This window comes from Amphibalanus amphitrite, unplaced genomic scaffold (assembly GCF_019059575.1).
Source record: "Amphibalanus amphitrite isolate SeventyFive unplaced genomic scaffold, NRLGWU_Aamphi_draft 000060F_arrow, whole genome shotgun sequence".
Lineage (NCBI taxonomy): Eukaryota > Metazoa > Arthropoda > Thecostraca > Balanomorpha > Balanidae > Amphibalanus > Amphibalanus amphitrite.
The window spans coordinates 537,924-554,842 of NW_024881556.1; the positions used below are offsets into that span (position 1 = coordinate 537,924).

At 49.2% G+C, this 16,919-nt stretch overlaps 2 protein-coding genes across 2 annotated transcripts in view; one reads left to right on the plus strand and one right to left on the minus strand.

Moving 5' to 3' along the window:
- Window positions 1–16,919, plus strand: part of LOC122378485 (cilia- and flagella-associated protein 44-like) — a 229,857-nt gene that overhangs the window by 184,140 nt on the left and 28,798 nt on the right. The window contains exons 29-32 of the mRNA XM_043359594.1: window positions 4,141–4,318; window positions 4,717–4,891; window positions 8,922–9,060; window positions 9,516–9,712. Coding sequence (XP_043215529.1) covers window positions 4,141–4,318; window positions 4,717–4,891; window positions 8,922–9,060; window positions 9,516–9,712 — 689 coding nt within the window. The remainder of the gene's footprint in view (window positions 1–4,140; window positions 4,319–4,716; window positions 4,892–8,921; window positions 9,061–9,515; window positions 9,713–16,919) is intronic.
- LOC122378486 (cuticle protein AM1274-like) lies at window positions 5,494–7,480 on the minus strand. Its single transcript, XM_043359596.1, has 2 exons — window positions 7,410–7,480; window positions 5,494–6,052 (listed from the first exon to the last, which is right to left on the minus strand). Exons 1-2 carry the CDS (start codon window positions 7,416–7,418, stop codon window positions 5,627–5,629), a joined length of 435 nt encoding a protein of 144 aa, XP_043215531.1. The 5' UTR covers window positions 7,419–7,480; the 3' UTR covers window positions 5,494–5,626.

Genomic DNA, 16,919 nt, shown 5'->3' on the forward strand with positions numbered 1-16,919 from the left:
AATCGCAACAACAACGATCGTCGCTGCCTACACATATAGGCACGTTATGAGTAAATCTTTATATTTCAAATTCCTCTAGGTTGTAGGCTGTAGGTTAAGCTATATTAGGCTGCGATAGATATGACTATTTTATTTACCAAATTGAAAAATTGGAGATACAAACCTGAAACCTCACAAATAATGACATTCATACTTTACCCTCGCCCGTGTTGGTGCTTTTCCAGCCGCGAACGTATAAGGGGGGGGGGGCTCCGTTTGATTCCCTTGCCGTTTCGCCACTGATCAAGCTAGAGCTTCGCAGAAAAAGCGAGCGTGCTGCCCATGACAAGAGGAAGCCGAGGATACCCAATTTTAAGGTCCTAGGTCATTAATTGGTCTTCCAGGTCTGGTCGATGACACAAAAGTCGGGAAAATTGGAACCTGTTAGAATGTCTTAACCCTCGCCGGCACAGGGGGGGGGGGTGCATCAACCCCCTCCCCCCTATTTTTTTTTCGCGAATAACTCGCGTAAAAAGCGGCCGATCGCGACAGAACTTTCAGTACCCTCGCATTGATCAATTTTACATCTACCCTGAAAATTTCATGACCCTGACACAAATGACCTGTGACGTGTGACCTCTTTTCCGAGACCATGTTTGGCCGGAATCGCGATTCGGCGTATGTCGGCTCGCATTAGCCGCGCGTTTGCAAGCTTTTCGTGGTTTCAAACGTTCAAACATGTGATTTGATGCTGCTCCCATACATTAGGGTGGGTGTCAAGGTCACCTGAAGGTCAGGTCAGGTCATTAACTTTAGGTGACCTCGGGTGACCTCGGTTCACTTTTTCGAGTTTTACATGTTTCTAGGCTAGTTTTTGGAGCTGAATTCGAATTTAGCAACCATTTGAACAACTACGAAGTAGTTTTGGTGCCTTCGTAAAATGTTACGAAGCTGTCAGAGGCGGTTGACACGTAATACGAATATCCGTCACAACCCCTACCGGTTGACCTGACCTGACCTGACCTGACCCGACCTGGTCTAAATGCTTAAAGACATTATCTCTGATCAAAACTAACACGATATTCGTGATCAGCACCCCGGAAAACCACATAGCAGCCACACTTCACGACTTTCTAACAGGTCCCGATTTTCCCGGTTTTCTGGTCATTGACCTGACCTGGAAGGTCACCCGATGACCTAGGACCTTTAAATTGGGTATCATCGGCTTCCTCTCGTCACGGGCAACACGCTCGTTTTTTCCGCGAAGCTCTACTCGATCAGGGGCCAAACGCGAGGAGGGGGGGGGGGGCGGTACGACCCCCCCTCGCATTTGGCCCCTGGTGAAGCTAGAGTTTAGCGGAAAAACGAGCGTGTTGCCCGTCACGAGAGGAAGCCAATGATACCCAATTTTAAGGTCCTAGGTCATCGGTTGACCTTCCAGGTCAGGTCAATGACCAAAAAATCGGTAATATCGGGACCTGTTAGAAAGTCGTAAAGCGTGGCTGCTAAGGGGTTTTCCGGGGTGCTGATCACGAATATCGTGTTAGTTTTGATCACAGATGATGTCGTTAAGCGTTTAGACCAGGTCGGGTCAGCGCAGGTCAGGTCTGGTCAGGTCAACCGGTAGGGGTCGTGACGGGTATTCGTAGTACCTGTCATCCGCCTCTGATAGCTTCGTAACATGTTACGAAGGCACCAAAACTACTTCGTAAATGTTCAAATGGTTGTTAAATTCGAATTCAGCTCCAAAAACTAGCCTAGAAACATGTAAAACTCGAAAAACTGAACCGAGGCCAATGACCTGAACTGACCTTCAGGTGACCTTGACACCCACCCTAATGCATGGGAGCAACATCAAATCAAATGTTTGAACGTTTGAAACCACGAAAAGCTTGCAAACGCGTGGCTAATGCGAGCCGACATACGCCGAATCGCGATTTCGGCCAAACATGGTCACGGAAAAGAGGTCACAGGTCAAAGGTCATTGGGGTCAGGATCATGAAACTTTAAGGGAAGGTGTAAAATTGATCGGTGCGAGGGTACTGAAAGTTTCGTCGCGATCGGCCGGTTTTTACGCGAGTTATTTGCGAAAAACCTTAGTGGGGGGGGGGGGGTTTGTATCAACCCCCCCCCCCCGGTGCCAGCGAGGGTTAAAGTGTGGCTGCTATGGTTTTTACGGGGTGCTTGTCACGAATATCGTGTTACTTTTGGTCAGAGATGATGTCTTCATGCATTTAGGCCAGACCGGGTCAGGTCAGGTCAGGTCATCCAGTAAGGGTTTTGCCGGGTATTCGTAGTAGGTGGCAACCGCCTCTGACAGCTTCGTAACATGCTACGAAGGCACCAAAACTACTTCGTAAATGTTTTATTGGTTAAGCGGTTACTACATTCAAATTCTGCTAAAAAAACTAGCATAGAAACATGTAAAACTCGAAAAAGTGAACCGGTTCATCAAAGGTCAGTGACCTGACCTGACCTTCAGGTGACCTTGACACCCACCCTAATGCATGGGGGCAACATCATATCACATGTTTGAACGCTTGAAACTACGAAAAGACTGCAAACGCGCGGCTAATGCGAGCCGACATATGCCGAATAGCGATTCCGACCGAACATGGTCTCTAAATTATAAAATATGTCTATCATTGCTGCTCCCCGTTCACTGTAGAAACTAAAAGACAACACTGTACCTGCTATTATGCTCGCTAAAAACAGTAAGTTGTAGGTACTATTCGTGCGTCTTTCAAACTTTTTTCATAGCATCCATTTTCGTGATCCTGCCTGGGAAGTGCGGTCCAGCTTTCCCTTTTCACGGAATTGTGGCAAACCTGTTTGTTAAAAAGTTTGAAACATCACAAAAAACGCTGTTGGACAGGTTCGTGTACCTACGCACTGCCTAGGGGCACATTGGTATATATTTTTCGTTTTTGCGATATATGACATTATCTGTAGTCGGTTTTATTTATGACGCTCGCCTGACTCAGTCTCGGCTGCTTTCGGCATCGTGACAAATATATGTAGTTCACGTGACATTGGCGAGGTTACGGAGGCAGGTCGATGGCCGGCAGTTGGCACATTCTCGTTGGCCAGCCAGTTCTTTCTACATTTGTTGTGCAATGCATTCTTGTCGAAAGGAATCGAGTGAAATGCCCCCTGACAATATCTTTTGGTAACTGTCTGGTAATGTCCTGTAATTCCTCGAACTTTGTAGGGTTCATGGTAGCGCCCCACCCCTTGCACGACAGTGCCCTATACCTGGGGCAGGTTTGTGGACACGTTTAGAGCTATTAAAAGTCACTTTTTTCTTATAGAAGCGATAGTTTTAGAGGATAACTTTTTATTAAGAAAAATATCTGTTATAGTGTCTTTCCATACTACAATCAACAATTTTACCATTGCACCAACAAAAGACCAGATAGGTATATGGATTTATTCCTTTTTTGCACGAATGTCACCCATTCTTTTCTACTCATTCCAGAGTTACGCGCCAATTAGTCGAGGATTGTCGTGATGAGCGAAATTTGATATATGATGGCCTCTTGAGACCTGGCCGTTGACCTGGCCTAAAAGCTGGCCGAAGTACTCGTACATACTTCTTTCCGTGATTTACGGAAAATTCAGACCACCAGAACGGTGCGGGTTAAGAGGTGATTCAGAATGTTTACACGGGCTGCATCAACAGCCAGCTAAGGGAGATCAGACACAAACAGTGTCTCGCGCATGTGTGCACATGACGGAGGGTATATGTGGCGAGCACCTACCTTCTCTAGGAGACAGACGTCGCAAATGATGGATCGTGATACTATCTCAAATGAGTACACTTCTGAGAATGCTATGTTCATTGTCCACGTAACGATGGTTTACGATGGTTACAACGTAAGAATAAAACGTACATTCTTAGCATCCATCTAGTTAATTCTATCCATAAACGACCCTCTGTCTGTCCCCCTTTTCCTTTTCATTCGCGATGGTCTATGAAAATATTGACCTAAGGGTCCCATGGTCTTGAGATGTGAGCAAAAGATAATGAGCAAGTACTACTACATCAATATTCAGGTAAATTCTTAGCTCAGCTTTAGTTGTCCAGTTGCACACGTCAGTTTGAACTCGTCGTTTTATTGATGTCCGGGATATGTGATTTTTTTCGTGTTTCTTACATAGCTCTCGGAGGTAACGCTAAGGTTCGAAAACCAAAAGCGCGAACAAGAGGACCTTGAACAGCGACTAAAAGACCTGGCCAAAGAGGTCACATCCAATGTGCCTGGAGACAAGTACGCCAAGTTCCTCCTGCGGGTTTACCGTAGGAAAGTCAAGATAAAGCCTGATACCAAGAAAGACGGTGAGTGTTTTCTTTGTATGCATGAACGAAATATGGTCTTTTCCTTCACGACTGCACCACGTAATGTGGCTGTTTTCTAACGGCCACCGGATTGGGGTCCCCTGTCCAGCTACCGTAGCTGGTGCGGCGGGAGCGTCAGCCGACTCCTGGCCAACGCCTTCAGTCGCCGTCTGCGGTGGCCGGCCCGCCCCTGACCGCCGTCTGCGGCGGCCGGCCCGCCCCTGACCGCCGGCTGCGGTGGCCGGCCCGCCCCTGACCGCCGTCTGCGGTGGCCGTCTGCGGTCTGCGGTGGCCGCCCCGCCCCTGACCGCCGTGTGCGGCGGCCGGCCCGCCCCTGACCGCCGTCTGCGGTGGCCGGCCCGCCCCTGACCGCCGGCTGCTGGCGCCGAGTGTTGCAGAGGACGAGGACAGCGACTCGTCGTCGTCGCTGTCCGACTCGGACGAGGACGACTCGGACGAGGACGAGGACGAGGACGAGGAGGACGCCGTCCAGGAGACCTGGGACCTGGCCGCCTGCCCGCCCGGCTGCGACCAGCAGCTCTACGACTGGGTCGCCGACATGAGGCTGAAAAGGCAGGTGACCGCCGCTCACCTCGGCGAGATACGAGTAGGCCACACTCCTTTGGAGCGGAGAGATGCATATATAGTAGTTTGCTTTGGGTGACACAAGGAAATTCAGGGCTCCAAACTGGCACCATGCATGACCGACTGTCCAGCAAGATGATCTCAATAACTATCACGCATATTTTGTTTATGCTAGCATATTTTGTAGAAGATATACCTACACATTTTTCGCTGAACATTGACGGCCGCTTCTTCATATTATTCAGGGCGAATCGGTGGTTACGAGGAGTGTTGCTGTTTATTTTTTTGCCTGCTTAACAGACACATTTGACATTGTCATTTTGATATGCAATTACAAAGCCAGTTAAGCTTAGAAGTTTCGCCAAACAAAGCTAATATTTCATTTGAAAATATTGTATTAAGTTATGTCAGCCACTCATCCCACTCACAGCCTTACATACACTCACGCACAACTTGTACAAAGACGAAAGACTCTTCACCAGCGAGGTTCGACTGCCAATGCTGTTGCTCTAGTTGTAGCGCTGCGGGGCGGGGGCGGCCGGCCTGTACTGGGCGGGGGCGGGGGCGGCGGCGGCGGCGGCCGGCGCCGGCCCGTAGCGCGCTTTTTTTTTCCCCAACATTTATTGACAAATCATACAAATATGACACAGGTGTATAATAATCGAGGGCTCTCAAGCCCAACAAGGACAGTCGCTGTCGTGGCTTCTGACACGAAACAGCCGGTTAGGGCGAGCCAGGGCGAGCCGGCCCGTAGCGCGCTGGCTCGCCCTGGTACACCTGCGGCACCACGGGCACCGGGTACTCGGTGGGCACGGGCGTGGGCAGCAGGTCGCTGACGGGCTGGTAGCCGTTCTCGTCGGCGGTGAAGGTGAGCTGGACGGGGCCGCCGTAGCCGTCCGTGTAGCTCCAGCCGCCCTGCTGCACGTAGCCGCCGCCCGGCTGGCCGTAGCCGCCGCCGCCGCCGCCGGCCTTGGGCTGGCCGCTCTCGTCGCGCTGGATGCCGTTCTCGGTCTGGAAGCTGAAGCGGTAGGTGCCGTCTCCCGGGTGGACGTCCTCCTGGCTCAGGATTTTGATGACGGGCTTCTGCTGGTAGGCGGACGGTGCCGGGCCGTCTGCGCCGGCCAGCGCCACCAGACAGGACACCAGCAGCTGCCGGCCGGAGAACCACCCACAGCCCCGTCAGAGCGGCCACATAACAACACTCCACATTACTGGACGGCAGCCATAGGGAACATCGAACAAATGTAGGCTATTATTTGCAGGTCAACTTTGTAAATGTGTATGAAAGGAAAAGGAGAATTTAGTATTGCATGAAATTGCCTGGTATAACATCATGAACTACCACATATTCAAGGAAGGCTCTCAGCTGCCCTCGTGTGGCAATATGAGCTGTTCAGCGCGGCGGTGTGCCCCCTGGGTGGAGAGAATGGCCATACGACACTCGTGATTCGTATGCCAACAACACTTGCCGCCTGGCTATGCCCCCGGTAAGAGCCAACAATCACTCTGCGAGAACTTCGTCAACTTCACCGGGCTGAACATTTCGTCTCTTATCTCCACAGACTGCAATCTAATGAATCAGTGCTTAAGTGGCGTAGCTGCAAAAAGCACGACTGATCCGTGTTATAACATCAAAACCGAGCTCGGCCCAAGGATGGAGATGATGCACTCATGTCTCTCTAGAGAGACTACAAGTGACTGTGAAGACAATCTTCTGAGTTCTGCAGGTTAAGGAGATGACTGCAGGTGTTAATGGAATGTGGAGGATAATTTTTTGAATACGTTGAAAACTTGGTAAACAGGGGGGCTTCACCATTCACCCGCCGTTTGAATGGTGAAAATCCATCGACTACTTGTTAAACCTTTGGGGACCGGCGAGTAGGGTGCCGTGCAAAAGTCAGTTGGGGCCTAGTTTGCACGTGCGCACGTGCAGGGTGCCGCTCCCACATATCAAGAACGGCTCGGCCGATTGCGCCCATATTTGCACACTGCCTTAGACTGCAGTTAGTAGGGTGCCGTGCACACTGCACAAGTCAGTTGGAGGCACCCCCTTGCGCTTCCACACAAGCAGGGCTCATTCTCTCCGCCCTCGGCTCGGTTGTCGGTCGCCCCAAAAGGCGTCTTACTGGTTTGTAGATACCGAGTAGCTTGATGTGTTTGTTCAGTAAAATATGTAAATTGTCTAATAACTTTGAGTCAAAGTAAGATTGTGAGCTTAAATGGAAGCTGCATAGGTACCTTTCCGCTTCAAAAGATATCAAGTAAATAAAACGGTATATTTTTTTTTTCAAAATGTAAGCAGGAGGTGAACGCCTACATTGAAATAAATAAGATGCTTATTATCGCGCTCCATAATGTAAAATAGGAAATCTTGGTCAACCTTTGATTTTCTTTTAGCACCGCTGAGCAAAAAAAAAAAAATAAAATAAATAAAAATAAAAATACCTAAGAGCAAGATGGGCTGAAGCAGACGCAGGGGCCTTTTGTTCAAGCAGGTAGCACTCACCAGTTTCATAGTGAAGTATTTGTTGTGTTCGGCTCTTCTGTGCTCACCACGGTCACCAGAGCTGACACTGCTGCCCACTGAAGGGTTGGTCGCCATATATACGGCCGGGCCGGCCGTAGGGCGGGGCCCGGTCTCCGTGAGAACACGAGTGACGTCATCAGACGTTCCTGCCGTGACGGCCGCCGCCGGAGAGGGTGGTGAGTCGTGACGTGACGGGCGTGCTGCCGGCTCCGCCGACACGTGGTAAATGAGCTACACCCTTCACTTGTGCATTCGGCCCTCGTATTTGGGGTTAGGTACAAACCAGCTTCAAAATTTGACATTCGTCCTGAACTTGACCTGGCTCGGAGGCTCGGCACATGCAGATTGCAGAATTTCCTTAGCATGCATTTATTAGTATGTAAATAAAAAGAGCCTGTTCTGCATGGTGAACAGAGCCCAAAGCATGCCTAAATATGTCAAAATAGGTATTGATAACTTTTACTTTAGCCTGACCTTTGACGTCGTTTACCCTCGCCCTGGCAGCGGAGGGAGGGGTCGACGCGACCCCTCCCCCATGTGAATTTTTAGTTATATGAAATACGGATTCTGCGTTATGTTTATGCAAATTCGACTTGTTGACGGTATGAGTCTAACAATTGCATGTATTGTAGGTATTTACATCTCCGACGGCGTTGTGTTGCTGGTACGGCCGCTCGGCCTTGACCGCGCCAGTTGGCGTCGCGCTGTCTGGCAGTGGTACCGCTACTGCTGTCCGTCACGCGCGAGTCACCCCCGTGACGGCTCGGCGTCACTCTGGGCCAAAGAGGCTGCCCGCAGAAATGGCCATTCCGACTTCGACTTTCATTTGCCTCCGTTTCGTTCGGAAGGCGCAGCCGTCAATGAAAGTGATGTGTGCTGTTTTGTGGCTGCGGCAGCGCGGGAAACGGTGCAGCTCCCCGTGGCCCGTGTGAAGAGCTGGCGGCCGAGGTGGTCACGGCGCTCCCAGGGCACAGCAGGGCACTCCCATGGTACTCCCGCCGCACAGCAGGGCACTCCCGGGGCACAGTACGGACTCTCCCAGTGAACCCACGTTAGGTGTCTTCCACTACGTGTGCCGAGCCGACTTTGCATTTGAGGCTGACGTGGCAGCCGGCTGTTTTACGCTGTCAGAGGGGGGAGAGGCTGACCGCTTGTTTTACGCTGTCAGAGGGGGGGGGGGCGAGGCTAACCGGGTGTTTGACGTTGTCAGAGGGGGTCAGAGGTTGACCGGCTGTGTCACGCTGTCAGAGGGGGCAGAGGCTGGCTGGCTGGCTGTGTCACGCTGTCAGCGGGGTCAGAGGCTGACCGGCTGTTTTACGTTGTCAGAGGGGGGCAGAGGTTGACTGGCTGTTTTACGTTGTCATAGGGGGCAGAGGCTGACCGTCTGTTTTACGTTGTCAGAGGGGGTCAGAGGTTGAACTTGACTGGCTGTGTCACGCTGTCAGGGGGGGGGGGAGGGTCAGAGGCTGACCGGCTGTGTCACGCTGTCAGGGGGGACCTGGAGCTGGAGCTGGCTGGGAAGCGCCTGTCATTCGAAGTGGCCAAGAAGGAGTTTGAGACGGCCCAGAAGAAGGCCAAGGCGACCACCTCGGCGCTGCAGGCGATCAAAGACGAGATCCACGCCTTCCAGGTAGGCCGGCGGTCCCCGCACCCGGCCGGCGCTGCTCGTACAGCTAAATGAGCGGTCTAGCGGCTATAGTGGGTGATTATTTACACAATCAGACGTGTCTATATCGGACATTATCCCAGTTGTTTAGGTGACGTAACTTTGTTTGCTAACAATGGACGGATTGCGCTGTAAAGTGGTGCCCAACCATGGCTATATTTTTATTCCATTTATATCTGGCATTACCGGAGCGTATGTAACTACCTACCGTGTAGTGCATATAACGTGTGGTGTCCGGTGGCCCGTCTGTGACCCGTTCCCGTCTGTGGCCCGTTCCTGCAGCTCGTCCCCGTCTGTGACCCGTTCCCGTCTGTAACCCGCCGCTGTGACCCGCTGCCGTCTGTGACCCGACCCGCCGCTGTGACCCGCCGCTGTGACCCGTTCCCGTCTGTGACCCGCTGCCGTCCGCCGACCCTCAGCTGCAGAAGCTGGCGCGCCTGAACGAGCTGGAGGTGGCCGTGTCGCTGCAGCTGAGCCAGCTGCAGCTGCTCGAGAGCCAGCGGCTGCCCGCCGAGCTGGGCGCAGCGCTCGTCTTCTGGGACGCCGAGCTCGAGCGGCTGGCGGTGCGCATCGACGAGTTGTACGCCGAGACGGCGCAGGAGAAGGCCAACAGGAGGTACCGGCTGTACAGCCCAATCACTGCGGGCCCCACAGCTCCAAATAGCGGCCGGCTGTACAGCCCAACACTGCGGGCCCCACAGCTCCAAATAGCGGCCGGCTGTACAGCCCAATCACTGCGGGCCCCACAGCTCCAAATAGCGGCCGACTGTACAGCCCAGTTACTGCCCCCACAGCTCCAAATAGCGGCCGGCTGTACAGCCCAATCACTGCGGGCCCCACAGCTCCAAATAGCGGCCGGTTGTACAGCCCAACACTGCGGGCCCCACAGCTCCAAATAGCGGCCGGCTGTACAGCCCAATCACTGCGGGCCCCACAGCTCCAAATAGCGGCCGACTGTACAGCCCAGTTACTGCCCCCACAGCTCCAAATAGCGGCCGGCTTACTTTACTTAGACTTATTTCGTCGACTCCATCTAGTAGATGCAGGATCATTTCTGATCGTCTTCCAATTATGTTAGCTGTCTGGATGATATAAATTTTCAGGACATCATAGTTGGGAGGACTCTTTAACAGTTACTCTTCTTGGTTATATTCTCAGTGAGTTCCTTGCGCACACGGGCTTGGTAGATATAATGGATGATCAAGCTTTGTGGCTTATCGGCGATGATGATAAGTTCTGCTGCTGGTAGCGTTCTGTTCAAGATAGTTTTGTATATTTTTTGAGCAGCTACTCTATCGTCTTTCAGTTTGTCACATTCAAAGAGCATGTGTTCCAGAGTTTCAATGGCATTACGACACAATGGACAGACAACAGTTTCTTTGTGCCTTCTAACCATGCTTGTGGCCACCAAAGAGTGGCCCGTTAGAAGGACAATTTTGGTTAGTGTCGCTTGTCTGGTAATTGCGCTGTACTTGCTTGCCGGCCAAAATGTTTTCGGCGCCTCGTACTTTTCGGTTTGTGGCAGTAGCGAAAGCCAAAACAAACTTGTCATATTCTCTGCTGTGTTCCTGATGATTTTTGTCATACTTTGATCCACTGATGCAGATGCTAACTTGTTCCATGCTGTCCGCGGTTGGTCTATTTTTTGATTAGCCAGAATAGAGAGGCTTGGTAAGTTCAGATGTTGGAGCAATGTGTCCCATTGGCGCACAAGACTCGTGGTTCGATCAGCATTGACTGCTCCATGGGTGATGATATATCTGGTTAGAGTGTGTTCCTTCGCAGCTCTCAGAAGGAAACCTATGAATTGGAGTGCGGTTCTCATTACGAGGCTTGTGCATGTCGGTGCACCCAACATCACATATGTCACCATTTTTTGCGTTTTGGTTGGTAAACCTTGGATGAGACGGTAAATGCGCATGAGCATTCCTTCCAAGTACATGATATCTGTTGGTGAAAGGGATGTAACTGCTAGGCTGTAAATTAGAACCGGTTCAGCATATATTCTCCACGTTGTATAGTGTGACATCGGATTGTCCATTTTGAGGTTGATTCCTTTCTTACACTTAGCAAAAAATGTTCTTCTTGCTTTCTTCATGCATTCTTCTATCCTTCTCTTTGCTGGACTTCTGGTTGTCATAATGATTCCTAGGTGGGTGTATTCATCAGTTTGCTCTATTGATTCAGTGCCAAGCGTCCACTGTACCGGAGCTGTCCTGCCAAAGACCATTATTTTGGTTTTTGATACGTTATATCTATAACGCCACAAGCAACTATGGTTGCAAGCGATATCAAGCATTTCTTGGAGTTCGTTTGGGTCTGTGCTTATGAGTACTTCATCATCGGCGTAAGCGATAACTGGTACTTGTTTACACCCTATCTTGGCTCCCTTATGTGATTCCAGCAGCATGCGTATCTTGTCTTCCATAAATAGGATCAGCATGCTCGATGATAAGACGCCTCCCTGTTTGAGCCCTTGCTCTATGCGACCATCGGTGGATACAGTTCCTCCAACTTTCACTTTGACATAAAACTCTCGATACAAGTTGCGCAAAATGACGATCAACCTTGGTGGCATGTTGGCGCATATGAGTTTGTAGATTACCCCGTTGTGCCAAATAGAGTTAAAACACTTGCGTACGTCGAGAAATGCAACATAGGTCGTTTTCCCAATGTCTCTATTAGCTGATATGACTTCTTGGAGAACGAAGTTTGCTTGGAGTGTCCCTCTACTTTTTTGATACGCAAACTGTAGTTCTGAGTAGATACCAGCCTCGACCATCTTTGGGTGAAGTCGTTTCACGATCAGTATCTCGAAAACTTTACAGAGGGTGGTAAGGACAGATATGTCCCTATAGTTATCAGTCTTAGAAGGATCGGTTCCATGTCCTTTAAAGACCGGGGTAACTAATCCAAACTTGAAGTTATCTGGGATTTTGCCAGTATTAATGATTTCTTGCATAATACCTGCTATTGTTGCGTTTGCTATTCCTTTTGCTTCTTTCAAATGTTCTGCAGTTATTTCGTCGAATCCTGGAGCTTTTTTATTCTTTAGATGGTATATAGCTTCATCAATCTCGCTTTCGTCAATCGGGTCCAATTGGTCGAGACTATCAAAATCAGCTTCATATCTATTGCATATGTTTTCTACTGCTGCATCTACTGCCTCTCTCCACTTTTCATTGAAGGCACTGGATTTGATCGGTTTACCTGTGTGGACAAAATGAGTCAAAAAATTATGTGCAATCTCATCAGGTTCTAATATCTCTGTACCATCATCCACGATTCTTGGAATTGATGTGCTTGTTCTATGCTGTCGCATTGCCAAAAAGTATTTATTTGACAAGTTTTTACATTCAAATTCCCTTTCTGTGTCTTCTGCTTGCTTCCTTGTCAATTGATGTGCTCTCTGTGCGTTTATATAGTGTCTTTTGTGTTCTCGAAATATTTGCTCAGCTTTCTTTTTCTCACACTCGGGAGCTGATTTCCACATTGCTTTAGCCTTGAGACATTTTTTCCTATGCTCTGTGAGTTCATGATTCCACCAGTTACTAGCTTTGTTTTTCTTGCGTTTTTTCGGGAGCACTTGTGATGCTCTATTGAAGGCTTCATTTAATTCTGCAACACTGGTGATATCTTCTAAGAGATCATCCAGCTTTCTTTGATATTGCTCCGTAGTCCCTTCTCTTCTTGCCTTTTCCCAGTTTATCTTTGCATTTTTTGATGTACCTCGCCCATGAGCAGTTTTCAGTAGAATAGCTGAGATTACTAATTGAACCGGTTCATGGTCCGATCTATTCAATGCGCTTCTATCAGATATTTCATACTCTTTGTTCTGTCCGAACAAAGTCCATATTAGAACGATGGCGCGAGACAAAAGGCGCATGAAAAATGAAATGTGTTACACTGATGAAGAATGTGAAGAAATGAACTGGGGAAAAAGGAATTTGAAATTTGGCTCAAAACTTGGTTCATTGTGGTATTGTTATTGCTTTGGCTCGACGAATGAATGAAAGGTTTGCTTGCGTTTCCGTTTTTTCTTGATTGGAAAGATCCGGCACTTTGTTTAATGTTGCAGACACAACACTCTTTAACTAAGTATCCATGAGCAGAGTCAATAAGAAAATAGTCAAGTAACGATACTGGCGTCGTATCTTGGGTATAAAAAGAGCAAAGCTCATCCAGTTGCGTCTCCACCGGGATCATAAGGTTATGATCATCGATGAGGGCTGAGGTATACTTTTTGTTGTAGTGGGTGTCTTTTCGTAGGTCAACATTGAGGTCGCCTCCAATTATTACCATTCTATTTGTACTATGCTTGTCTATAATTGCACTGATCCTGTCTATTGTTTCTTGGTACTCTACGACTTTCTCTGTAGTTGTTCCGGTTGGCAAATATACAGCTACGATGAGAATTTCGGGGAGGAAGCCGTGAAGGACTGCGGCTACTATTCTTGTGCTGCCTGTATCGCCAATAGATAATAGATTCAACTCTTCTTTCGCTAGGATGGCAACTCCACCGTGTCCTCTCACGCCGGTTTTATCTATCGATGCATAGTCATAGTACGCGTCGTAGCTTGTAGCGATCGTTGTGTACCCGTCTCTTCTCAGGTCGGATTCTTGGCTTGTTTTCAATGTCCATGTCTCATTCAGAAGAATGATGTCAGCATGGACTAGTAGTGAGTTCGTAAACTCATCATCGGGTTTGTAGCCCCGACAGTTGTACTGAATGAGGTGAAGTTTTTTGGGTGACCGCAGAGTTCTGACTCCACTCTGTATTTTGAATTCCAGATGACATTTGTTTGATTTCTACGGATTCTTCCATTTGTGGGCCGGGCTGTGCTCATGTTCCATGTGCGTTTTTCTGTGATCATTGTTGCGGTATTTCTGTTTGCCACACTCCTGCTTCGAAAACTTGCATGTTCTCTGTTCGTTGCGTGACTCTGGATCCCTAAACGGGTTTGATACGGATTATGTTTTTCATGTCCTATTCCTGTTGCAGATGGGCCGTCATGTTTGAGATGCTGTTGTTGTCTGGAGTAGTGGGGTCGATGTGAGTACCAAGGTTTCTCGAATCTTGGTGTCTGTCCAGCCTGGAAATTACGACTGTGCCGGAACAGAGGAGCTTGATATGAATCTGTCCTGTTTGTTGGATCCATTGAGCTACTTTGTTGGATATGTGACATTGAGTTGTTTTGCATATGATGCTTCTCCCGATTAGCTGTGTGCTGTTGGTCTTTGCTCTGGCCATACTTAAGAGCATGTCTGTAGTCCATGTTTTTCACGTTTGATTGGCTGAGGTGATGCTGCTCTGGTATGCTGCATCTAAAAGGATTAATGCCGTGTCTCAGTTGGGTTGATACGTAGCGGCTTTCGTTGCCAGTTGAGGGGCCCTCTTTCCGCTTAAGGTTTGCTTCAGGTGGTCTCAGTTTTCCAGTTGAAAGGTGGGATGCTCTCCGTTCATCGTCCTGGTTATGGCTTCGAAGCTTCTCTTGTCCGCTGTGTGGTTTCTCATTGGCGGTTTGTCCCTCCCATTTCTCTTGAGCGCATTCCACTTCTTGCTTACTTTTGTCACCCTCTTCACTCAAAGTTTTAGTTTCGTCTCGACTAGTGGTTTGCGGTTGGGCTGTGACCTTACAATCGTCATGCTTTTGGTTACTCAGCCAGAGTAAGTACTCGGCACATGGCTGACACAGCATGTGTCCAGGCGGGTGTCTAGTGGCTAGGTTGTTTTGGTTGCTTCCCGGAGATGTCTGGTTTTCTTCTTTTGTCATGAGAAGGGCGAGCTGTGTTCTGAGTTCTTGATTTTCAGCTTGAAGTTGGGCAACTTGCGCCACGAGTTCCGCCTTCCGCTTCACTGATTTCGACTTCTCCGTTTTTGTTTTGTTGATGTTGGGGCATCGGTCGCCATGTCCTGCTTGATGGCTGCCTGAAGTTTTTTGATCGTCATTGCAATCATCTTCTATTCGCGGCTCATAAGAGCCGCTTTTTGCTTCGCTGGATGTCACGTTTTTGTATCGTAGATCGATTACCTGTACTTCCTTGTCGATTTTCCTGATCTCTATGGTCTCATAGAAACCTGGTGATTGACAGGTTTCATGGAAACCTTGCAGTCGGCAGTCACTGACTTCATGGAGACCATTTTCTGTGAGATGATACACTCCAACTTTCTTCAGCTTTGTTGCGCATACAATAGCAACAGCTTCTGGTCGTTCTTTTTGAATATGACACTGGGTATGTATGTCGACCGAGCTCATGAAAGTGTCATACATTGGGTGTGTATGTATCCAGCCTTTGATCACTAGCTTCTCTTGCTGCATTGTCTGTGCTAGTAGTTCCTCGCTCGTGCTCTCGCATGTTGCTGTCGTTCCAATTTGTTCCGGGATGACCAAGTGAGTCACCTCGTTAGTTTCTGGGCTGTCATCTCCGGCAAGGTATCCAAGAGTTTCCATGTTTTTCTCTGTGTTGGCATGGGATAATGCCAGAAACGCGTCAACTGTGCTTCCTGGTACGCAGAGCTGCGGTGGTGCTGTCGCTGGTTTATTAGCGTGTTCCGTGCTTTTTTCAGACGTTATCCATTCATTTTTGGTGGGATCGTATCCATGAACGGAGTCGTCGGAATCGCTGTCTTCATTAGTTGCCATTACAGGTGACTTTATCTTCTTCTTCTTTTTGCCAGCGATACTCCACACTTCATTACTGGTTGTGTCCCGATAGCCGGCACCTTTCATTTTTTGGTTGGCGTGAGTCTTGGTATTCTAAAAGGCTCTGACACAAGATTACGATAATCTGAATTTGTAGTAATGAAAATGGAAGTGTGTTGCGACAATATGTTACTGGTTTTGCTAGTTTACAGTAGCCTTCTTTGAATTAGCTCGAGACTTATCACAGAAAATCAAGAACAAAAACGTCGTGGTGTTGACCCAAATTTTTTGCAATTGGGTCAAAATAATCGATTTTTTACAGCCCTATATTTACCCAGTCCCACATTTAGTTCCAGTGAAAATACAACCAAAATGATCAACGTTAAATCACGATTCGTTTGGTATAAAGGTTAAGTCAAGATGTGGGATAGCTACGCTAAAACACGCATTACACGGGAGCACTGTAAAACACGTCTGACACCAACACGTCAACCGTCAACCGCCGACTGTATAGCCCAGTTACTGCCCCCACAGCTCCAAATAGCGGCCGGCTGTCCAGCCCAATCACTGCGGGCCCCACCCACAGCTCCAAATAGCGGCCGGCTGTACAGCCCAGTTACTGCCCCCACAGCTCCAAATAGCGGCCGGCTGTACAGCCCAATCACTGCGGGCCCCACAGCTCCAAATAGCGGCCGGCTGTATAGCCCAGTTACTGCCCCCACAGTTCCAAATAGCGGCCGGCTGTACAGCCCAACACTGCGGGCCCCACAGCTCCAAATAGCGGCCGATACCGCCCAATCACTGCGGGCCCCACAGCTCCAAATAGCGGCCGGCTGTATAGCCCAGTTACTGCCCCCACAGCTCCAAATAGCGGCCGGCTGTATAGCCCAGTTACTGCCCCCACAGTTACAAATAGCGGCCGGCTGTATGTATAACCCAGTTACTGCCCCCACAGCCCGAAATAGCGGCCGACTGTACAGCCCAATTACTGCCCCCACAGCCCCAAATAGCGGTCACATCGTTCGTGTATAAATGGAAGCAGTTGGATGCAATGTTCAATAATTGCACGCTTCCATAAGACCTGCAGTCGAATAAAATATTTACCTTTACGTGGAATATGATAGTTTGAGCTTGAAAAGTCAACTTCCTAGTTTGACAACAGTGTAACATGACGAGCGA